Genomic DNA, 22,939 nt, shown 5'->3' with positions numbered 1-22,939 from the left:
TGGCACAGCTCACCTGACTTCAGACCATTTCCACCTCCTCCCCCAGGCCTCTGGGCCTCTCTCCCCAGAGAACTGCAACCTGTTCTCCTGGCCCCTACAAAGATGCATCAGTTGTTCCTGAGCTTAGAGGGGGTAGGGTATGAGATCCATAGTCCCCATGGGTGGAGGATCTGCCACAAGGCCACAGGGACAGTTTTGAGGGATGGATGGTAAACATGCCATTCTTTTACGTTCAGCTGTCTTCTCCCAACCAGCCACAGGTTTTTTGTTTTTGTTTTTGTTTTTTTTTTCTGGAGTTCTCTCTGAATCTGGGGACGAGGTGGGGGACCAAGATGGGTGTTTCTGGATTTTAGTCGCTGCATTTACTGTTCTGCCTCTGTGGTAGGTGTCCTTCCTTCCTTCTCCAGGTCAACCTGTTGTCTGTCTGCAACTGTCTCTCAGATAGGAGACATGTCTTCCCTCCTCAAAGCTTCCCTGTAGCGTTGGGAAGTCCCTCCTGAAGTCCAACCTCCATCTATCTTGCTACCTACTTAAATCCACTTCTTTTCTGGGACTTGGACAGCAATAGAGCTTGTTTCCTAGCATCCCTACATCCTTCCCCCAGAAGTATTTCTGGACCAGCCACCACCTGCCCATCTTTGCAGATGCAGCCCCGATGGCATATTAATGAAGCCCTCTTTTCTTTGACTTCCAATCCCTTCCTTAAGCATTTCCACATCCAGACGACCAGCACTGTGAGGGTTAGGGGGCATAGGTGGTGGGGAGAGGGGTTGACCCCACTGCTGCCCTGTGGGCGTTTGCAAATGCAGGCGTGCCTGTGTGCTCTGTGTGAGTGTGCAGGTCTCAGAGCCAGGGCTTTCGTGGAGTCTCTCCACCCTTCCACCCTCCTGGAAGCCTCTCAGAGACCCAGCAACAGAAGGTAGGGAAGCCCAAACTCCCCAACTTTCTCCCTTAGCTGCAGTTCTGCTGGTAACCATTAGGGGTCACTGTTGCTTCAGTCACCAATGCGGGGCAGGGGCGGGGTGGGGCTCCACACAGGTGGTCCTTGCTGCCCACCCTGACCCTGTGGGGATAACAGGGTAGTTGTCACAGAGACGGCCTCACACAGACTTGTGCCCACTCCACTCTGGTGTGAGGGAGCTGTGGTTTGCAGGACAGCTGCTGGCGGGCGTGAGCAAGGGTGCACAGAAGGGCTCATCTTACCAGACCCAGAGCGCATGGCATGTGTGTGGCACAGCAGCTATACCCCAAGCCCTTGGGTGCAGGAAGCTAAAGAGTTCTGAGCCTTGGGCAGCCCCTCCTGCTGCCACCCGCTTCGTCAAGGTTTGAAGTCATTCTTTTGCAACCTTCCCTCTCAAATGCCCTCATGGCACTGGCAGAAAAACCTGGGAACGGACTCTCCTGTGCAACATCCACATGCCTCAATGGTGTGTCAGATGAACACTGAGATTCTGGCCTCCCAGGATAACCACAGGGTGCCAGACGCACAGACCCTGCTCTGCTGTGTGTCCCCTGGCTTGGGTGGGGGCATCTGGCATGAACAGGTGATGTCATCAGGGCCTCTCCCCTGCCCCATGTCTGACCACTTAAAGTGTGTCCTGTGACACTCCAGAAAATACCTATCCAGTGGACGATATAACAGACATAACAAGGGATGAAATTAAGATGAGATGTTGGGGACAGGTTGGTTCTGCTTGGAGGCCAGACACAAAGGTTCCCTGCCGGGCTCAACCACTCCTGGTCCTGAGCAGGAGATAATTGCAAATTGTTCTGCCTCACTGCCATGGCAACCCTGGCTGCTCGGGTCCTCATGGAGGTGGTGTTTGACAGCAGTGTATTTATCCTGTGTCTCTGCCTTAGGGTCACCACCTCGAGTCCCAGAGGAGGGAGAAAGGAAGTTCATCTAGTGTTAACACCATGTAGATGGAGAGATAATGGCTGCCTGGGACCAGGGTACAAACAGGCCTCGGCATTTATTGTGCCTTCTCCAGTCTTCCCATGAGAGGCAGGAGTGGGGGCGGGGCTGGGCGAGGGTGAGGGGAGGGAGGAAGACCAGGTTCTGAAAGCCTTAAGCATCCAGGGCTAATCATTGAGGGGAGGGACTGGAGAAAGGGTGACTATACTCCAAGGGATGCCCCTGGAAGAAAGGAGGAAGGAGCACCAAGCTTGGGGAGCCCTGGGCGGGGCAAGAGGAGAGGAGGAGGTGAGGGCAGGCAGGCTGGGAACCACTCCGCAGGCCTTTGGGTTCTCCCCACGCCACCTGGTCAGCGGAGCTAAGGGGAGGAGCTGAAAAGCAGTGGCAAGCAAGGGAGTCATGTGGACCCCCCACCCCGCCTCCCACACATGCATGGAGAGCGCCCCAGGCCTGCTTCTGATTGCTCATCTAATTTCAAACATGTCAATGGCCCTACCTGTCCACAGGAGACCCCAAACTGAGGGGCAGGACCTCTAGGGTGGGCGGGCCCCCTCTTCCTAGTCTGAGTGGCGTCCCTTTCTCTGAGGGCAGGACGTCTGTCCCTGGCCTGATCTCCACTCCTCTGGCTTTGACCCTGCTTGCTTTCCCCCGAGGGACTCAGAGTCTGAGAAGCTCCTATGGTGAGACCCCTCTGCCCACCCCCACAGTCTCCCCTGCTCCTGTTCTCTGCCCCACCCTCGGCCACCCCTTGCCATGAGTGGGGGTGGGGGTGAACATTCAGACCTCTCAGCCACAGAGGTCGGGTCCCTTCCTCTCTCCCCATGGGAGGCCAGCCAGCCAGGGAATGGGGTGCCCCTCAGTGCCCTGGACCCCCATTTTGAGGGCTGCAGTCTGATGAAGCCCCTCTTGGGGTGGGTGAGGAGTCAGGTTCTGCATCGGGGGGAGGCAGGGAGCCCCGGGCCCCCTGGCACTCCGAGCTGTAGTAGAAGGAGAGGAGGCGGAAGGAGGGCCGAAGCTCCTCCTGTATGCTGTCCAGAATGTGTGTGAAAGATGGGCGCAGGCGTGGGTTCGGCTGCCAGCAGCGGCTCATCAGCTCCTGCCTGGTGGGTGTGGGGAGCAGGGTCAGAGGCATCCGGGAGCCCCTGCCGCACTCTCAGCCTCCTGCACTGAGGGTCAGTTGGTAGGAGTGGGGATCGTGGGCCATTATGCCTGGGAGAGTGAGAAGGGATTAAATGGGAGTCGTGGGGGTTTGGAACGGGGGGCGCTCATAACTGAGGGTCAGTGGATGTCAAAGCAGCAGAGGAGGTGAGCCAGAATCGTGGGGCCGGGTGGGGGAGGGTTGTAGGTAGATCAGCAATGAGGAAGGGGCAGGGGAGGTGACTCACAGCTGAAGGGGACAGCCCTCCAGCTCCTCCAGGACCCCGCCGTCCATGACAAACTTGAGCACCTGCTCATTGGACAGGCCCTGGTAGGGTTGTTCAGCCAGGGTCACAATCTCCCAGAGTACCACACCGAAGGACCTGGAGGGCATGTAGGAGCTCCTAAGCCCAGCACTCTTCGTGCCGCTTGGTACACTGCAAGGGACGGGGGTGTTCCAGGCCCCTCCCCAGATCCCATCTCCATATCCCTGGAGCCCTGTGCTCCAGCTCGGCCCCACCAGACATCCGAGTGGGTGGTGAAGATCCCATCTTTGAGAGACTCAGGGGCCATCCAGCGCACGGGCAGCAGCCCCTTCCCACCCTTGCGGTAATAGTCTGTCTCATACACGTCCCGAGTCATCCCGAAGTCTGGAAAGTGAGGGAGAGGGTGGAGGAGGTGTGGGGCATAAGAGCCACACACTTGCTCCCGCCCCTGGAATACCTTTCCCAATCTTCTCATCCTCCAGAGTCACCAAGAACCCTGGAAAGTAGGGGCTCAATGGACCTCAGAGCTCATCCCATCCAAACCCCTCTGCCCTCAGACAAGAGACTAAGATCCAGAGTAAGGGTGACTTGCCAAGGGTCTCACAGGCTGTCAAGACCAGGGCTGTGGGTTTCCTGATGCCTAGCTTAAGGGAATCTCTCTACTTTTCAGGCTTCCCTCATCTGTCTGGCACCCTCTGTACCCCCGATCTTGACGGTGAAGTCCTGGGACACCATGCAGTTGCGGGCTGCTAGATCTCGGTGCACAAACTTGTTGGCAGCAAGGTAGGCCATGCCGTCTGCAATCTCACCAGCCATCTGGATCATTTCCGCCAGTGCTGGCTGTGGGAGCCCAGGGTTGTTCTAGAGTCAAGATTGGGGGCTGGTGAGGAAGGAACCCAGAGGCTGGTCTCCTGTCCAGAACTGACCCCCACCTCCCACACTGTGCCCAACCCTTCTCTCACCCCCAGCCCCTGGGTTCGATCAGGGTCTTCCTGTTCCCTACCTCTGCCTCAGGCCGCAAAGATCGAAGATGGCTCTTGAGGTCCCCATGGGTCATTAACTCCATGATGACCAGAGTTGGCTGGCCCTGAGACACCACACCCAGGAGACGCACCTGGGACAGACAAAGGGCCTAGCAAACCCCCTAGCTCCCATTGAGCCATTTGGCCAAAAGCCTGATCTGCTATGACCACAGTCTGACTCAGACACCAAATCTGACCCTAAACCCAACCATGACTATAACCTGACTCCTGACCTAACAATGACCCTGACCCTAACCCATGACCTTCATCATATCTGATGATCATCACAATCATGAACTTGGCCCAACTTTGGCCTTGAGCCCAATTAGGACTCTAGTAATGATCTGGACACCCAATATTGAGCCCCAATCATGACTGATCTCAGCCCTAGCCATGACTCTACCATGGCCCTACTATGACCCTGTGTGACTCTAACCCTAACCATGACCTTCACCCCAATTAGGATCCTAACCATGGTCCCAATCTTGACCTTAATTGTGCCCTAACCTCATCTCTGACCCTTTCTTTCTTACCACATGACCTTTACACTAATTATGACCCTGACAATGCCTCTGGCTCTCCCTTACCACATGGTGACACTTGAAGGCTTTCATGACAGAAGCTTCCTTGAGGAACTCAATGCGTTCCCGTGGGCTGGCCAGCTCATTCACCGTCTTCAGGGCCACGGGTGTGGACTCCTCTCCAGCCTCAAGTCCTCGTGCCAGGCCCTCATATACCATCCCAAAAGAGCCCTGGCCCAGTTCCCGGATTATCGAGATCTGCTCCCGAGGCACCTCCCACTCATCAGGGACGTACACTGCAACGAGTTGGAGGGTCGCAAAGCAAAGATGCACTCTCTGCCACACCTCACCCCCCAACTTCTCTTCTCCTCTTCTGAAGGGTTCCTGTCCCAAGGCTATCTTCTGCAAGAAGGTCTCCTGGAAGTCTGTCTCTGCTCCTCTCCTGTCTCCCTTTCCCATACCACCTGTCCACCCACTCTCAGACCTACTATCAGAGGCGCTGAAGTACTCCGGATTCACAGAAGCATACAGGGTTCTGTTTCTGCAACGGGAGGTGAGGGCGTCAGGTTGGAAGGGTTCTCAGGAAGGAATGAGCAACATCAGAAGAAGGAAGAAGGACATTTCAAGGAGAAGGGAAGTTACTGACCACACCCCCAGCCTTGGTCAGGGTGACTGCTGGGGATCCCTAAGTACCCTCCAAGCTGGCCTTGGCCCTATTCCTGGTTCCGACAGGGAATAGGGAGGATACAGGAGTAAAGGGGCTTCCACCCTATCAGCTAGTCCCTATAGCCAAGCTGATCAAGGTCCAGCCCCATTTTCCTCTTGCAGTCAGCCTTGGAAGGATCTGACATCAGGCATTCTGGAACACATCCCCAGGCCTCCTGCTTCTCCTCCTAATAAGGGACCAGCTTTATTATTTCTCAGCTTGCGCTGAGATTGTGGTGACCAACAATCCCAGTGTGGCTGGAATGAGGGGTTTCCTAGGATGCGGAACTTTTACTGATAAAACCAGAAAAATCCCAGGCTAACCCGGATAAGTTGGTCACCCTAGCTGAGAGGTATGTTTCCTCCATGTCACCGCAGGGGAAGAGTTACTGTCTGTACAGAAGACCTGTCTTTCTACTGTCTCATCTACCTCCCTTTGACAGACTTTATGATGAGGGCTCAGGGAGAAAAGGGGGTGGGGACTGGTGGGACTTATCATCACCTCTTCTTGCCGTAGAAGAAACCAAGGGCAGCAAGAACGATGAGCAGCGTGAGCCCCACAGGGGTGGCAGTGAGGAGGACATGCAGCCCCCCAGCATCCTCCTCCTCTGGCAGTCAGAGGGCAGCAGAGGGTAGAGTCAAAGATGTAGAAGTCAGAGAGAAGGTCATGCTTCTCTTTCCATGCTGGGAGGTGAGGATGGGGAAGGATGCAGGGGGAGGGGCTTGTGGTGGGCTGGGGACCAGGTGGGGCTTTTCGGTGATACAGGTCTGTGACAGAGGCTGCGTATACCTGGGCCAAGGATGTAGAAGGCAACACTGTCTGTCCAAGAGCCATTGCCAGCCAGTGAGGTTGCCCTAACCCTGGCAGAGTAGTTTCCAGGGGGCAGCAGGGCCAGGTGGACTCCCCCAAACTTCGCATATCGAAGACGGGACACACAAAGCACTGTGGCCTCCTGGAGTAACCCAGAACAGCTGGCTAAGAAGGCGATGGAGGCACAAAACGGGACTGGGATGGGGATCCCACGGGCGCCTACCTCTCCCAAGCGGCGGTACTTGATTTCGTACTTGAGGATGAGTCCGTTGGGGTCTGGTGGCTCGAGCCAGCGCAGGAGGACACTGTTCTTGCTGGAGGCCTCCCAGGCCACCTTTCCTGGAATACCATCAGCCTCTCCTGCGGGAAGGGGCATCCAGCAGCCAGGCCAAAAGTGGTTCATCTCACTTTATGTTCAAACTCAAGCTAAACTGGGCTGAGCTGGGAGATGGGGAAAGCTTTGGGATTATGGGAACTGAGAGGAGCAAGCAAAGCGAGGCTCGGGGGTTAGCAAGAAGTCAAACCCCAAACCCTTGCACAGGGTCCTCGGGGTCGGTGATGGAGATAGAAGGTGCGTGTGTGGGTCACCTACTGTGGGGCATGGTGCGCGCAAAGACGAAGGTGGCGGCGCTGCAGCCCACGGTGTGCGCCGCGTGGTTGCAGGCATGGATGTCGATTCGGTATTCCGTGAAGTGGCGCAGGCCGCTCAGCACCGCTCGCTCACGGGGTACCTTGTCCTCCTGGATCTCGAAATCCGAGCTGTTGCCCCCTAGCCGGAGGGGCCCAGTTGCCCGGCGGTGCCGCCCGGAGTCCCTGGGGAAAGCGAGTCAGAGCCAAGGCCCAGCCCCAAAAGCCACGCCCCTCAGCACCGACCCTAGTCCTGCTCACCTTTGGGGGCTCTTGTTGATGGACGTCACCTTCCAAGGGGATCTAGGGAGGCCAGGGGTAGCCCTATCAGGCCTGTCCGGATGCACCCCTATGCCCTCTGCAGCGCGCACTGCCTCCAAAACACCCACAACCCGGGCCCCGCCCACACAAGCAAGGCCCCGCCCACAAACCCCACCCCTCCAGTAAGACCCACCCCTCACAGGCCCCACCCATCAGACCGGCCCAGGCCGCGAGCGCTCTTCGCACTTGGGGATGGTGATCGCGTTGTGTAGAAAGTTTTCAAACTTCTTTTGGAACGAGGCCTCTTGCGCCTCCAGCGGGGGCAGAACCTGACCAGGAGGTGGGTGCTGGCAAGGGCAGCAGCCGGACTCCATCTCTGCCTCAGGATCTCCGTCTTCGCGGTCGAAGCGCGGGTCATTGTTGCTGGTGGGCAGCCGCAAGCCTGGCGCCGCAGCGGGAAGACACTAGTAAGACAGGCCGTCTACCCGCCCCTGATTCCCCCATCTGCCCCGGCCCTGCGCCTCCATCTCCCCTTCCCCACCCGCCCCGCGGCCGGCCTGCGCGTCGTCCCTGCCCACCGCGGTGGCAGTAGTCATTGAGGTAGAGGTCACCGTCCTCTGCCAGCCGCTGCCACAGCACCAGGTAGTAGGTGATGTTCCCATTGCGCTGGGTCGGTGGCTTCCAGCGCACCAGGAGGTGGGAGGAGGAGTTGGACGTGGAGACGACGTCCTGGGGCACCGTGGGAGCTAGGAGTGCGAGAAGGATGCAACTCAGGGGTTGTGGGGCTTCCTCTTGAATACTGTCTAGTAATGAGCCCCTCTCTCTGGGGTCCAACAGCCCTGTTCCCCCGAAGAATAGGTGATCCTCATCTCTGCCTTCCTAGAACTCACTGTTTTGTTTCTGTCCTCCCCTTCTCTGCCATAGGCCCTTCAGTTCCCTCAGCTACTGACTCTGGACTGTCCCAATCCCAGCCCCGCAAGGACCTAGGCAGATGCCCCCTCTTCTTTCTAGGACTCAAGCATCTGGCCTCCCAGTCTCTGTGGGCCAGGTGTTCAGTGCTGCGGCTTCTCTATTTCTGATGCCTGTGCTCCCCTGTTCTCATGGATGCAGGCGTCTGACTGACTCTTGTGCCCTCCAAATGCTTACCTGCAGGCAGCGTTCGGAGGTAGACGATGGGACTCTGGGCTCCTTGATGGGGGCTGTCCTCATCAGTGGTTAGTGTGATGGCCCGCACAAACACTGCGTACTGTGTCCAAGGCTTGAGGGAGGCTAGGGTCACCCCTGGCTCCTGGGTGCGGCTTAGGGGCAGCTCCACATCCAGCAGGTTCCAGCTCTGAGTTCCACAAGCATCTGGACCCACATGCTCTGTGGCATTCTGGAATGGGCTGAACACCCATCCCCAGAGCTGAGGGGTCATTCAACCCCACCCCCAAGTTCTGGCACCTCCCCACCCTCTCCCCCACACTGAATCACTCCAGGACTATTGTTGTCCTTCTTCCAGTACGCGTGAGGGCAAAGCCATGACTCCAGCCACCTGTTAGACCCTGGCAAAGGTGGGGAGGGGACGGCCTTTGATATCTGTGTCAGTAAAATTTGTAATGATGTATCTCCTCATCCTTAGCAGGGAATATCGAGCTCTAGTTTCAATGAATATTGAACAAATCTTGCATTGTATAAATAAAACAAGAAAGTGTGTGTGAAAGAGTCCCCTCTCCTAGAAACAGCAAGCAATGAGGTTATCCTAATTCCCCTAAGTGTAATTGCCTGGAACCAGGACCTGGAGACTGCTCCCTTCCCAGTATCTTCACTTAGGCCCTTGAATTGACTTTGGAGGTTTATGAGCCTCCCAAACTATAGGGAAAGTTTTGTGCATGTGTGATTTTCTAGAGGGTTCCTAGCTTCAACAGCTCCCAAACATGTCCATGACCCTAAAAGGCCAAGACCCATTGCCACAGGGAAATTAAGGGGCCAGAGGCAACTAGTGCTGGCTGCCTGAAGGCCAGTTTCGGGGCAGGGCTTGGGGAAGCATCACTGGCTTTAGGGGTAGAAGAGGGCTCCCTGGGGGAGATGAAAGTGGGCCCCACATGGGAGATAGCAGAATAGACCACGGGAGACAATGGAACATCACACTGATGTTCATGATATTTGTTTCTTTGGTTTGGGAAGGGGGTGATGGAATTCATGTCGAGCCAGGGACAAAACTTGAGGGAGGTCATATTGGGTGGTGATGGGGGAACTTGTGGCCCAGCTGGAAGTGCCTGCCTTTGTTGGGACCTATAAGCAGGATAGTCCAGGAGCATCTTGGGGAGGGGTGCGCAGGGGCTCATAGTGGGTGTCTTGGGAGCAGGTGTCCTGTGAGGCATGACACACTGAGCAGGTCTGGGTCTGTTTGGAGTCAGGGTTGGGCAGGATCTACAGTGTGTGTCTCTGAGGGAGCATAGCTGCAGCCACACTGCAAGGCAGTGATGTTAGGGAAGCTTCTTGAAGGGCTCCCAAGGTTCTCTGCTCTATGAGCTCAGAGACAGCTGTGTATAGTTGTGCAGATTGTGAAGTGCCCAAGCCGGGAAGCCAGGGGAGATTCACATTGTAGTCAGGCCAGTGCTCCATAGAGTGCAGTCCACAAACCAGCAGCTTCAACATCTCCTAGGAGCTTATTAGACATGTAGATTCTTGGGCCCTGCTCAGGATTAACTGAATCAGAATTAGTGAGGGTGAGGCCCAGGAATTTGTATTTAGCAAACTGTCCAGCTGCCCATGCTAGAGACCTTCACCTACCACTGAGACCTAGGAGAGTCTTGGCCATTTGAGTGGGTCTCCTACAACTGACTTCCTTCCTCTGTCCTCCCAAACCAGACCCTGAGCTGGTGGTCAGCTAAGTTCTCTCCATTCTAATTCACAGGAAATGCTTCTAAGCCAGGTGGCCTCCATCTTCTATACTTCCTATCAGAGACAGAGTATCAACTCCTTACTCCTGCCGTCTCAGTCTGCATTCGAAATCCATCTCCCTCTTCTAAGGATGTCTCCTTTTGATTCCTAGCTGTGTTTTTGGAGAAGTTCTTCCTGTGGTCTAACCACTATCCTTACTGTTAGGGTCAGTTGACTCTCGCCAAAGAAAAGAGCAGTGTGGTCCCTGGCGGCCCCTGCTCCCTCCCTTCCTAAGGCTTAAATGAAATGCTGGCAGAGCTGCTCATAAAACTGGCCAAATTAGTGGGCGCTCCCCAAACCGCTGCTGGGGCAGGAGCGTGTGGTCAGTGTAGAACATTAGCATAATAAATTGAAGTTTAATGATCCAAGCCTTCCCAGCACGATGGCTCTCCTGGGCTCTCAGAAGCCCTGTCTTCTCCATTTCACTTGGTGAGGGGAAACCGAGGCACGGAGGCATGAAGAAGGTGAGGGAAGAGAGCCAGACCTGGACCCTACCACGGAGTACAACTTGGGGGTCCTGGCTTCCTGGGTCTTCATAGCCTCGCTGAGCTCCGCCCTCACCTGCCTGTGGTCCCTAAGAAATTGGCCTCGTCCGGCCCCGCCCCCGCTCCGGCCCCGCCCCCGGCACTCACGACTCCTTGTAGTACACGATGAAGCTGAGCAGGTCGCGGGCCTCCAGTGGCTCGTAGCGCTCCCAGCGTAGCAGGATGCGGTCTGCCTCCGTCACGTTGGACACGAAGCGCAGGGTGCGAGTCTGGCCTGGGTAGGAAGAGGGGCCTGCTCTCAACCACGCCCGCCAGCTGCTTGAGCGCCCACCCTGACTCCGCGGCATCCCATTCCCAGTGAGACCACGAAGAGAACTTCTCAGGCTGTCCTCCCTCGAGCACCCCTCCCCCGGGTGCGCGTGTCTAGTGTGTGGCCGCTTGTCCACAGGCACTGGGGTTGGGGTCTCACAGGCGGCGCGGTCTCCGTTTGTGCGGGGATTGATCTCAGCCTTGTTCTGCCGACCTCGTGTGCCCGTCACCTCCTCCAGTCGGTAGATGTGCTCCAAGCAGAGGCGCGGGTTGAAGGCGAAGTAGATCTTGCCCACGGGAATGGTGAGCCCTGCGGCCACCCAGGACCCTAGCTGCTGTAGGTTCTGGTTGTCCAGCACGTAGAGAGTGTAGTTCCTGGGGGAGGCCAGGGGACCTTGCTTTGCAGGGAGGTGGGGGCAGCGGGTAGGAAAGGGGATGGCTTATGGGTTCCTCCTGGAGGGGTTTTGCTGAGCCCACAGAGGGGGGCACTCAGTGGCCGGCTCACACCAGCACACCGGGGACATTCGTGCATACCCACTCTGTACCACTGACTAGGAGTATGATGTCTGCCAAGTAACCCCATCTTTTGGTTTTCCTCATCAGTGAAATGGGATCCACAGCTTCCCTGCCCCCATCCTTCCCTTGACTCTCTTTAAACTGAGCACCGGCTATGTGCCAGACTCTGGAGGCTTGGGAGACAGGAGGAGGAGTGGTGCTCAGCCTGGGCCATTCCTCTCCAGCTGAGGTGTGGACAACCCTGGGGTACATGCAATGTGTCTGGAGACATGAGAAGCCACAGGGAGCCACTAGACTAGATGGTAACTTTGTTTTTTTTCCTCACTCTGTCACCCAGGCCAGAGTGCAGTGGCCCAATTGTGGCCCACTGACGCCTTGACCTCCCGGGCTCAGGTGATCCTCCCACCTCAGCCTCCTCAGTAGCTGAGACTACAGGCATGCACCACCACGGTAGGCTAATTTTGTATTTTTTATAGAGACCGGGTTTCACCATGTTGCCCAGGCTGGTCTCTAACTCCTGGGTTCAAGTGATCCTCCCACCTCGGCCTGCCAAAGTGCTAGGATTACAGGTGTGAGCCACTGCATCTGGCCTGGATGGTTGTTTATTTATGCATGTTTTGAGCCAGTCTCCCTCTGTCACTCAGGCTGGAGTGTGGTGGTGTGATCTCAGCTCACTGTAACCCCTGTCTCCCAGGTTCAAGCGATTCTCCTGCCTCAGCCTCCTGAGTAGCTGGGACTACAGGTACCCACCACCACACCTGGCTAATTTTTGTATTTTTAGTAGAGATGGGGTTTCTCCATGTTGGCCAGGCTGGTCTTGAACTCCTGACGGCGTGTGATCCCCCTGCCTCGCCCTCCCAAAGTGCTGGGATTATAGGCAGGAGCCACTACACCCGGCCTGGATGGTAATTTAAAACATTCTTTTTTTTTTTCTTTTTTTAAGATGGAGTCTCTCTCTGTAACTTAGGCCCTAGGCTGGAGTGCAGTGGCACGATTTCAGCTCACTGTAATCTCCACCTTCTGGGTTCAAGCAATTCTCCTGCCTCAGTCTCCCAAGTAGCTGGGATTAAAGTCACGTGCCACCACGCCCATCTACTTCTTTTGTATTTTTAGTAGAGATGGGGTTTCACCATGTTGGCCAGGCTGGTCTTGAATTCCTGACTTTGAGTGATCCACCTGCCTTGGCCTCCCAAGGTGCAGGGATTATAGGTATGAGCCACCGCACCCAGCTCATTCTTTTTATTTTAAAAAATCCTGGCTACATTATAGGTAGGTCTTGACTGGCAGGTGATAGGAATGGGTTTCAAACCCAGGCAGTCTTGCTCTGCAGTTGACAGGACCAGATGATGACAATTATAGCCAACCGTTATAGAGTTATATGTGACTGTAATTTATATTGTATATACTGTGTTCCAGGCATTGTTTTATGTGTTTTACACATAACAACTTGAGTAATATTCAAAACAGCCCTAAGAAGTAAGTAATGTTATATTAACCCTATTTTACAGATTAGAAAACTGAAGACCAGAGAAGTTAACCTACTCAGAGTCACACGGCTAGTGAGTAGCAAAATTGGTTCCAGAGCCCATTCTCTTCACCACTGTTCTGGGAGTGTTGGAGGAAGGAGTGTAATAGAAGGAGCTGGTCAGAGGCCTAACCCTTACCCGTCCACCATGGCGTCTCCCCGGATTAGTTTGAGGTTCTTGAAAAAGCCCAGGGACACGAGGGCAAAGGAGTGCTTGATTTTGAGGAAGCCAGTAATGGTTTCTACCAGCCCCAGGCTGTGCTGCAGCTGCGGCTCCAGGTTGTCTAGGGATGGGAAGACAGGGCTGGAGCAGGGAAGGTGATGGGTCCATGGGGCAAGGGGGCTGAATGGGGGCCCCGGGAGGGTGGACCCTCAGGACTGGGACCCAGGATGATGGAAAATCGTGCTGAGTTGGGTCATTGTAAGGGGTGTATCTGGGAGGAAGGGTATGACCAGGAGGAGGAGTGTGGCCCCAAAGTAGGTACTGACAGCCCTGGCGAAGGTTGAGGATGAGGCTTCCCTCCACATGCGTGCAGCCCACCAGATCCTGTGCCGCCTGGATGGAGTCGATGGTCTTGATGCCTACCTTGCACTCTTTAGGGCACAGCCCCTCGCACTTGTGGCAGAATATGCTAGCAGGAGCAAGCAGATATCCTGAGCCTTGGACCAGTTTGGGCCTCCTCAGGCCTCCTCACTGCTCCCAGGGTGCCCCCACCCTCCCTACACTCACCTGCTGCTATTACGGGTGAAGCCAGAAGGGCACTGGGCCAGGCAACTGCCCTGGTGTATGCCGAAGGTGGAGGCGCGGCCGGGCACAGAGCGCAGGCTGGCACAGTGCTCAGCTGTGACACAGCGCCAGTACTCATACTGGTAGGTGCCTGGCGGGCAGGCCCACAGGCAGGCACCCTGGAAGTAGAGGTGGCGGCAAGCTACACAGGCACGAGGGTCTTCCGGCTGGCTGCAGCCCCCCAGGCATTCAGTGTGGCAGCACTCGCCTCTCGCTGTGCAAGCCAGCCCATGGGGGCAGGGGCACACTGTGGGGAGAGTGGTGTGTTAGACATTGGCCATGCCCCCTCAGTCCTGGCTGTCCTTCCAATGCTGGCCCCACCCTGTTTCTCTTGGGATGACACTCAATCTGCACCCAGGTCCCTCCCATTCAGATGACACTGGTAGCCGACTCTGTTCCCCTCTGATGGGATTCTTGAGGACAAGGACTGTGGCCCTGTCTGTGCTCCCCAGCTCCCACAGTGCCTAGTCGGGGGTGTCAGAGCTCAGGACAGAGCAGTGACCTTGTCCATCAGGGTTGTTGCTCTCCAGCCTGCTGTCCTGTCTATCCTGTCTAGGCCTGGTGCCCAGATCATGGCTGGGCATGGCGCCAGGGTGAGCGGGCCAGCCTCTCCTGAGCAGCTAGGCCCACGGGCCTGGGTGTGTGTGCAAGGAGGGGCCGACATCCGTCGTTTTACCCACACTCCTGCCCATACCGCCCCCACCTCAGCTCCCCGCCCTAGGCAGGAGGTGGCTCCAAGCAGGAGTGGGAGGGTTTGGGGTTGGGGGCCCAATTGCCTAAAAACTGCACAGTGGCAGCTGGCTGGCTATGGGAACGATCTGTGGGGTAGGGGTCAGCCAGGTCGTGTTGACACTGTACACGAGAGGATGCGCAGCAGCTGTGTTTACAGCCAACAGGGAGGCATCAGGGAGGTGGGGCACAGCCGATGCAGCAGGGATCTGGTTACTCTCCCACCTGCCCTGCTGCTGAGGCACTGGGGGCAAGAGGAGCTGACCTCCAGGAGCTGAGTGGAAAAAATCCCCAGGTTGGGGGACCCCAGATCTGCTCCCCACCTCTGAAAGGTTTTCCTCTCCTTTCCTATAATGTTTTGCTTCCTCCTGCACCAGCCATCCCTCTTTTTTCTCCTTCCTCCTTTCTCTATTGCCTTTTTCCTCTCCTTGCATCATCCTGAAGGTACCACCTTACATCTTTGCTGTCACCTGTTCAGTTCTTCACTGATCATCTCCTTTCTTCTCCTGCTCACCCCAAACCTCAACCTCCCATTACAGTACTGCCAGCTGACCCTGGAACACTGTGCTGTGGCCACTCTGAGTACGAACATAGAACTGCTACCATGACCCAGGCACTGCTCTGACGCTTTGTAGAGTATCTCATTCCTCATGACACCCAATGATCATTTTACAGCTGAGGAAACTGTGGCACAGAGAGGCTAAGTGAACATAGCCAGTAAGTGGTAGAGCTGAGACTCGAACCCAGGCCCTCTGCCTTTGGACTTAACCACTGCCGCACACTGCTTCTTGTGCTGCCTACTCTCTGTTCGTGCCTGCTGTTTTCCCCCCATGCCCACCTTGAACCTGTCCTTCACCTACTCCATGATGCCATCATGGGCCTACCCCTTAGCTGTCTTATGCCACATTGGTTATTTAACTTTTCTGAGCCTTTGTTTCTTTACCTGCCTCATAGGATGAGTGAGGATTAAAAAACAGTGGCAGCTGAAAGTACTGAGCCATACCATCCTGTGACCACCCAGCCCCATGTGACCCTGCTGTTTCTGTTCCCTACACTCATGTTCTGTGCCAGTGCCCACCTCTCTGGCAGTGGCTGGAGGTCCAGCATCTGTAGTCAGTGTGCCCGCTGAAGGTGGTCTTGGCACAGGATTCGCCAGCAGCACCCAGCACACCAGGGCACACGTCAGCACACTCCTCGCCCAGCTTGTTGCCCACAATGTGGTTGGCGCCAGGTGCTGGCTGCAGCAGTCCCCAGTCAATGGTGGAGAGGTGGCAGAGTTCCTGGTTCTTCTCCACACGCACAGCCCCACGCAGCACGGCCCCAAGCGCAGGTAGTCCCACGTCACGCAGATGCGGCATCTCAAAGATGACCAGTGCGTAGCCCAGGAAGAGGCGTGTCCCGCGGATGACTGCTAGGTTGGGGAAGAGGTCGCGCAGGCTCTCCAGTCCGTAGACACGAAAGAGCAGCAGGTAGTCGGTGACCTGGGTGAGGCGAGGGAAGCTGAGACCACGGAAGTCCTCCCCGGTGGCTGTGAACATGAGCAGGATCTGCAGGTGGCCCTCCACCACGCTGCAGTTCTCCAGTCGACGGAGCTCTGCCACCTCTGAGCGAATGTCCAGGCTGGGACACACTGTGGGCATACATGGCACGCAGCATTGAGTACAGCCCAGGCCAAACTCCCCATCCAGTCCTGGCAGCTTTGGAGGGGAGCCACACTGGCAGTAGGACAATGAGTGAGAAGCCAGGCTCTGCTCCGGGTGTGGGGTGGTCTCCTCCCTGGGCCCCGGAGGGCTCACCTGCAGTCTGCAGGGTCTCTACCAGATAAGCCACACAGGCAAAAATGAACTCCTGACCCTCTCTCCCAAGCCCATTTCCCCTTCTTAGTTAATAGCAACTTCATTCTTGCAGTCAGGCTCCCAACCTAAAGTCACTCTTAACACCTTTCTTTTTCACCTTCTACATCCTGTAGGTTTATCTTTAAAATATGTCCAGAATCTGAACTGCTTGTCGACACCTTCATAGCTTCCACCATCATCTTCCCCTGGATTGACAGTAATAGCCTCTCAAACTGTCTCCCCAATTCCACCCTTGTCCCTCTTTGGGACATTCTCCACTCTGCAGCCGGAGTGATCTCAAAACACAGATTGATCACGTTTCTCCTCTGCATATAACCCCTCATGACTTCCATCTGTCTTGATCTTACCGCAGCCTACAGGGCCCTGCACGATTTGAGCCCCTATAGCCTCTCTGATTTCATCCTTTTTATCTTCTTCAGCCACATTGACTTCTTTGCTATTCCTTATATATAACAGGAGTTTTACTACTGTGACAAGCCAGCAAAGCTCCTGCCTTGGGGTCTTTGTCCTTCTCTTCCTTCTGGCCAGAACCCTCTTCCCTCTGGCTTGCTCACCTCCATAAGTCTGGCCAAATGTCCCCTTCTCAAAGAGGCCTTCTCTGACCATCCAATTTTATTTATTTATTTATTTGATAATGGAGTCTTACTCTGTCACCCAGGCTAGCGTGCAGTGGCACAATCTCAGCTCACTGCAGCCTCCATCTCCTGGGTTCAAGCGATTCCCCTGCCTCAGCCTCCCGAGTAGCTGGGATTACAGGTGCCCGCCACCACACCCAGCTAATTTTTTGCATTTTTAGTAGAGATGAGGTTTTACCATGTTGGCCAGGCTGGTCTCCAACTCGTAACCTCAATCGATCCACCCACCTTGGCCTCCCAAAGTGCTGAGATTACAGGCGTGAGCCACCATGCCCGGCCTGAATATCCTATTTAAAATTGACTTCTATTTTCACTGGTTGGGTGCAGTGGCTCACATCTGTAATTCCAGCACTTTGGGAGGCCAAGGTGGGAAGAATACTTGAGCCTAGGAGTTCAAGACCAGCCTGGGCAACATGGCGAAACCCCATCTCTACAAAAATATACAAAAAGTAGCCAGGCATGGTGGTGCACACCTATAGTCTCAGCTACTCAGAAGGTTGAGGTGGGAGGATCTCTTGAGCCTAGGAGGTCAAGGCTGCAGTGAGCTGTGATCACGCCACTTCACTCAGCCTGGGTGACACAGTGAGACCCTGTCTAAAGATAATTATAATAAAATAAATAAAATAAAATTGTGACACTCTTTACTCCCCCTTCTGCTTTATTTTTCTCTATAATTCTTAAAACTGACTAGTGTGTGTGTGTATGTGTTTGTGTGTATGTGTTTGTGTGTGTATAATATTTTGAGACAGGGTCTCACTCTGTTGCCCAGGCTAGAGTGTAGTGGCAGGATCATAGTTCGCTCCATCCTTGAACTCCTGGCTCTTCAAGTAATCCCTCCGCCTCAGCCTTCCAAAGTGATGGGATTACAGGTATCAACTATCATGCCTGGCCATATACTTATTTTTAACACTGGCTAAAATATAATTTATATATTAATATAGATATTTATTTATAGAAACAGATATATTTTGTTTATTGTAAGCTCCATAAGGGCAGGGATATTTGTATAATTCATGTTGTACCCTCGTAGCTGGTATAGCTCCTGGCACAAAATTGGCCCTCAATAAATAACTGATGAATGAATGAATGAGTGAATTCTGTGACTGGGAAGAAGTGATCTGAGCTTCATAGGTCCCATGTCTCTCCCAGCCTTAAGGGAGTTGGATGCCTGTTCCCTGAATTAATTTGATTACTCTTGAAGGGACATTCCATTGCTAAAGATTCAAGTTTCATTTCCTCAGCCTGACATTGTAGGGTGTAGATAAACTGTTCCTTACTAATGCCTCCAGCCTCAGAAGGGTCCTTCAGCCTCTAGGGACAGACCTACCTTCCCTGACCCTCTGGCCTGGAGTTAATCACTTCCCCTTCAGGCTCAGCTACACTTAGTCCAGCGCCCACATCAGATTACCTGGGGGCATTGCTCCAAAATTTTTGTATACATCTCTGTCACCCCCTCCAAGGAGGGTGGGACCCTTGTCAGTCAGCTCTGCATTCCCTCAGTTGTGCCCAGTCCAGGGCTGGAACCACTGGGCACTCAGGAACCATGGACAATGGATGTCTGGATCCCAAGTCCACTCCTTCCTTGGGGACCTGGATGTGTCTGGCTTCTTCACTAGAGCCCAAGCCCCACTTCCGTTTCTCTCCCTGGACTCACTTGCTCCCAAGAGGGCCTTCCGTGGCTCCCCACTGCGGAAGATTCAAGTTTGAATGTTTCAGCCTGACATTCAGCTCCTGACAATGTCTCCAGCCTCTACTTCCCTTCCCACCGAGCCCTCCGGTGTTATCACAGACACCACACGCCACATGCCACGCTCTCCAGGCCTCATTGCTGATAGTTTGTTAAGAGAGGTGGGCAGGCAAGGCTGACTCCCTGGGGGTTACTTCACATCTTCTCCCCGTTGTCATTAATGGTCCTGAGCTTGGCTCTGCCCAGCAGCTCTGTGTGTGTGTGTGTGTGTGTGTCTGAGCCCACACAGGTACACACACAGAAAAGAGGGAGAGAGAATGAGAAAACACTTCTATCCCTTCCAGGCGAAAGCCAATCAGGCTCTGCCAGGCAGATGGGGGTTCTCTCAGGCGCCCACTTCCCATCATGCCCCTGCCTCTCCAGGGCTCCCCTGATGGGAGTCATTTGGAAAAACAAATCTAAAACCTTCACAATTTAACCCCTGCCTTCCCTCAGGACCTGGCTCTATGCAGAGCTGCACTGGGAACAGAACATCTGGGTCCCCTAAGCAAATACTGGCCCCTGCAAGGACGTGCTCCTGTCCTGACAACCACACTCCCAGCTGGCATGTGCCGTGCAGAAGAGGAGGGGGGTTCGGTGGTTGGGGGAGTGGTGCTATGCCTTACAGACAGAGGCTCTGTGACTAGCACCCTTCAGGGGACCTCCTACCTAGCCCATTGCATCACTCTCCTGTCTCCATGGGAAGAGGAGACTCCCCTGCCCCTGGGAGCCCCCAGTCCGAGGAGCATCATAGGACCCCTGGGGCAAGCCCAGAGTCTGGATTCCTGAGCTGCTTCAGTTTGGAAGAGAATGGTGGGACTGGGGAAGGGGATACCTCTTACTCTTTCCCTTTTTGAAGCTTCCACCCTCAGCTCTTTTTCCTCTTTCTACCAAGCCCCCAGTACCTCCATGAGGGTCATTTAGTCTATAGAGTGCCCCCGCCCCTCCTGTCTAAAACGTATTCGTGGGAAGTATCTAGCCTGTGGGACAGGCCCTGGGGTGTTGAGGAAAAGCAATCTTTCCCCAAAACCAGCCTTCCTCCCTGTAGGGATTGCGCCCTAAGAGGCGGGACACAGGACAGGGCCCTGGAGGCAGGAGCTTGGGACCCAGTCTAGATTTACCCTTAGTTCTCAGAGCTGCAGTTTCCTGTAGGCAACATTGCCTCCATTACTTAATGGTGCCTGGTTCTCAGCTACCTATCCCACCCCTGCCTCTTCCCATTCAGTGGCCCTAGAGATGACTTCTAACACTCTCATGGCCTCATTTGGGTTTTCAGGCAAGCTTCACTGGGATCGCAGTTTAACTAGTAGGGATGGAAGATATCTACTCATCCTCGTTTTGAAGCTCTTCTCACCTCTCAGGGAGCTGAGGGAAAAACACCTTTATGTGGGGAACTAACTGCTTTTTCTGCTGGGTAGTTCTCTGGAGAGCTAACCCCAGCCTCTGTGTTCCAGTGCAGAGTAAGTGGATGTGCTGTGGCTGCAAGCTCAGTTGTTTGGCCTCCCAGCTGGCTGGGAGGGAGGTAGGGGTCTGGGAGCCAGTTCTGGGGACTCACCCTCTACTGTATCCAGGCCAAATCCCAACGAGAGGAAGATCACAGGCAGGCATGCTCCCCAGGGCCACAGACTAGGCACTGCCATTGTCCCAGCCCTGGTTTGTGTCCAGTCCCGGCTCTCCTCCTGGTGACCCTGGGGAGAAGGATTTGACAAGCCCTAAGGGACACAGAGACCAGGGTTCAGATAGGAGAGGGAGGGCAGGGACAGAGAGACAAGGAATCCCACACAGAGATAGCAGGAGACAGAAAAAAAGAAATGAGAGTCACAGAGACACAAAGACAGTGACAGGCAGCTGGAGACAGAGAGACGCAGCATGAGATTGAGAGATGGGGACAGAGATGCAGACAGTGACAGGGAGAGAGAGAAAATGACACAGGGTTCTGAGCAAAAGGCAGGCCGAGAGGCCAGCCAACCCTGAGGGCAGAGCAGAAGGCTGGGGACCGCTCCCAAGGAGGGCAGCGGGGGTCCCGGGACGCGTGAGACTCCACGGGGAGAGTCTCCCTGGATCCCTCCGGGCGCGCGGCCCCCCCAGCGCCAGCTGACCGCGCTGACTGCGGTCTTTCCCAGGGCAGGCACGCAGGGGCCGCGCCCAGCTCCCGCCCTCCCCGCCCCCCGCCGAAACAGATTGGTTCCCAGGGACCTCTCCGTTCTCTCCGCCCCTCCAGTCAAGCCAAAATATTTAGCCTAACAACTGAGGGGAGGACGTATCTGTTGGGGAAATAAGGCCAAAATACGGGGGGAAGGGTGGGCCAAGAACTGAGCTTCCTCAAATCCCGCTGCGGCTGCAGCGGGTCCCCCCAACCCTTTGTCCCCACCACAGGCTTCTTCCAAGTGGGGCTGCACCGCCGGAGGGGCAGCCAGCGCCCGGGCTTCTGGGGAGGACTGTGTCTAGATTCTGCTTCCCGGTGCCTTGACACCTGCCGGGTAACTTCTGGCAGCCTCGACCCGGGAGAACGTGGACAGCCTTTGGCCTCTCAGAGCCCCTCTCAGCCTCCCAGGAGGCCTCCCTGTCCTCTTTGGAGACCCCTTAGCGCCAGGCTCCGTCACCGCCTAGTCCCTTGGTTCTGACCGATGAAGAAGGCGATCACTGTGTGGGGCTCTGCCTCCGTCTGGTCACCTTCTTGAACTCAGGCTGCTTGGTCGGTCAGTGTGTCCCTGTCTCGGGGATTTGGGGGACCATCCATGCTGGGGCCTTGGCGGAGAGGAGAACCGCGAGCCTCTAGGAGGCCATCCTTCGCCTGCGCCCTGGGGCTTTGCCTGTCTCCCCGCCAAGAGAGACCCCTCTTCCCCTTGCTCTCCTCAGCTTGAGACGGACGGGTTCGTGCAGCCACAGAGGCTTGCGCGGTGGGAGGGGTTGGGACCAGCCTTCTGCTGCCCTGGGTGCTGGGGATCCCGGGGCTTTCCAGGTGCGCGGCCACCAAGGTGCACGGTCCTCAGCTCCACCCGCGGGCGGCTCCCCCGTCCGAGGAGCTAAGAGATCTATTAATTTCTTCACGAATAAATCGATGCTCTTGTCAGGGAGGCGATCGATGTCAGCCCTGCCCTGCCTTACCCTATCCTGCCCCGGGGCCGGCGCTGGCTGGCCGGGTCAGGGACTGAAGCTGAGACCTGAGGCGTTGCTGATTGGGGGCTGCAGATCGCACCCCCAGCCACCCAGCCCGGGCGGGCTTCTCGCGCCACCCTGTGGCTTCTCTTGGAGGCGCGGTCTTAGCTCTCTGGACTCCCTTCGGCCAGATCAAGCGACCCTTCCCTTTCTCTGCCCGGTCTGTGTCTTCCTCCCCAGGTTCTGCGATTGATCTTTGGTAGTCCTTTTCTTTTCTTCCTAGAGTTCGGAAAATGTTCTACCTAACTTACTCCAAGTGGCATGTGCACTCCCCCAGGCACGCGCGCGGTGAGGATGGAGCGCCGAGTCTGGGGCTGACTAGGATGACCTGGACAGCAACCTTTCCTCAACTCAATCATCTTCCCTCCTCCCCAAATGTAAAAATGCAGTTGCTTTAAGCTGAGAGAAATAACGTATCAACTTCCCACCCCCGGCCTCAGCAGACACCTCCGAGGCGTTCTGCTGCGGCCCCTCTGCATCTCCCGGAGCTGGGGGGGATCCTCGGGGAGAAGGCTGACGCTGGGGGCCCCTAACAGGAGAGGGGGCAGAGTTGGGGGCGTCAGAGGGGAGAGAAGGGGGTGGAGACGAGGGGCGGGGCGGGGCCGGGCGGGGGCGACTGGCTCCGCCCTTTCCTGGCGGCTGGGTCTTTAACACCGCCCAGCGCACATGTCGGGGGAGGCCTGGCAGCAGCAGCTGAGAGCGCACAGACGGCTGCCCGGCCGGAGCAAGGCGGGCGCCGCCGCGATGCTGCGAGGCGGACGGCGCAGGCAGCTCGGCTGGCACAGCTGGGCTGCGGGGCCGGGCAGCCTGCTGGCTTGGCTGATGTTGGCATCTGCGGGCGCCTCACCCTGCCCCGATGCCTGCTGCCCCCACGGCTCCTCGGGACTGCGATGCACACGGGATGGGGCCCTGGATAGCCTCCACCACCTGCCCGGCGCAGAGAACCTGACTGAGCTGTGAGTGTCGGGCGTGCGAGGGGGCGCGGGGACAGGCAGGAATTGCCATGCCCCGAGGGCGCGGAC

At 56.0% G+C, this 22,939-nt stretch overlaps 2 protein-coding genes across 4 annotated transcripts in view; one reads left to right on the top strand and one right to left on the bottom strand.

The window, feature by feature from the left end:
- Positions 1-1,980: 1,980 nt before the first annotated feature.
- On the bottom strand, positions 1,981-20,873 carry INSRR (insulin receptor related receptor). The gene is made up of 21 exons (XM_037997742.2): positions 20,314-20,873; positions 15,620-16,171; positions 13,756-14,059; positions 13,515-13,657; positions 13,165-13,309; positions 11,145-11,359; positions 10,823-10,949; positions 8,412-8,650; positions 7,844-8,011; positions 7,512-7,707; positions 7,266-7,307; positions 6,970-7,190; positions 6,357-6,737; positions 6,069-6,174; positions 5,350-5,402; positions 4,928-5,157; positions 4,322-4,432; positions 4,020-4,179; positions 3,573-3,702; positions 3,301-3,435; positions 1,981-3,015 (listed from the first exon to the last, which is right to left on the bottom strand). The coding sequence occupies exons 1-21, from the start codon at positions 20,396-20,398 to the stop codon at positions 2,772-2,774; spliced, it is 3,987 nt and encodes a 1,328-aa protein (XP_037853670.1). The 5' UTR covers positions 20,399-20,873; the 3' UTR covers positions 1,981-2,771.
- Positions 3,607-22,939, top strand: part of NTRK1 (neurotrophic receptor tyrosine kinase 1) — a 39,950-nt gene continuing 20,617 nt past the window's right edge. For 2 of the 3 annotated variants that reach the window (XM_073008266.1, XM_007976705.3), the window contains exon 1: positions 22,587-22,873. In XM_073008266.1, coding sequence (XP_072864367.1) covers positions 22,662-22,873 — 212 coding nt within the window. In that variant the 5' untranslated portion in view covers positions 22,587-22,661. Of the gene's footprint in view, positions 4,102-22,586; positions 22,874-22,939 lie in introns of those variants that run through there. The other variant, XM_073008267.1, reaches the window with a different exon arrangement.

Source organism: Chlorocebus sabaeus, chromosome 20 (assembly GCF_047675955.1).
Source record: "Chlorocebus sabaeus isolate Y175 chromosome 20, mChlSab1.0.hap1, whole genome shotgun sequence".
Classification (NCBI taxonomy): domain Eukaryota; kingdom Metazoa; phylum Chordata; class Mammalia; order Primates; family Cercopithecidae; genus Chlorocebus; species Chlorocebus sabaeus.
Note: the sequence above shows the minus strand (reverse complement) of the source record. Positions and strands in the feature narration are given on the sequence as shown.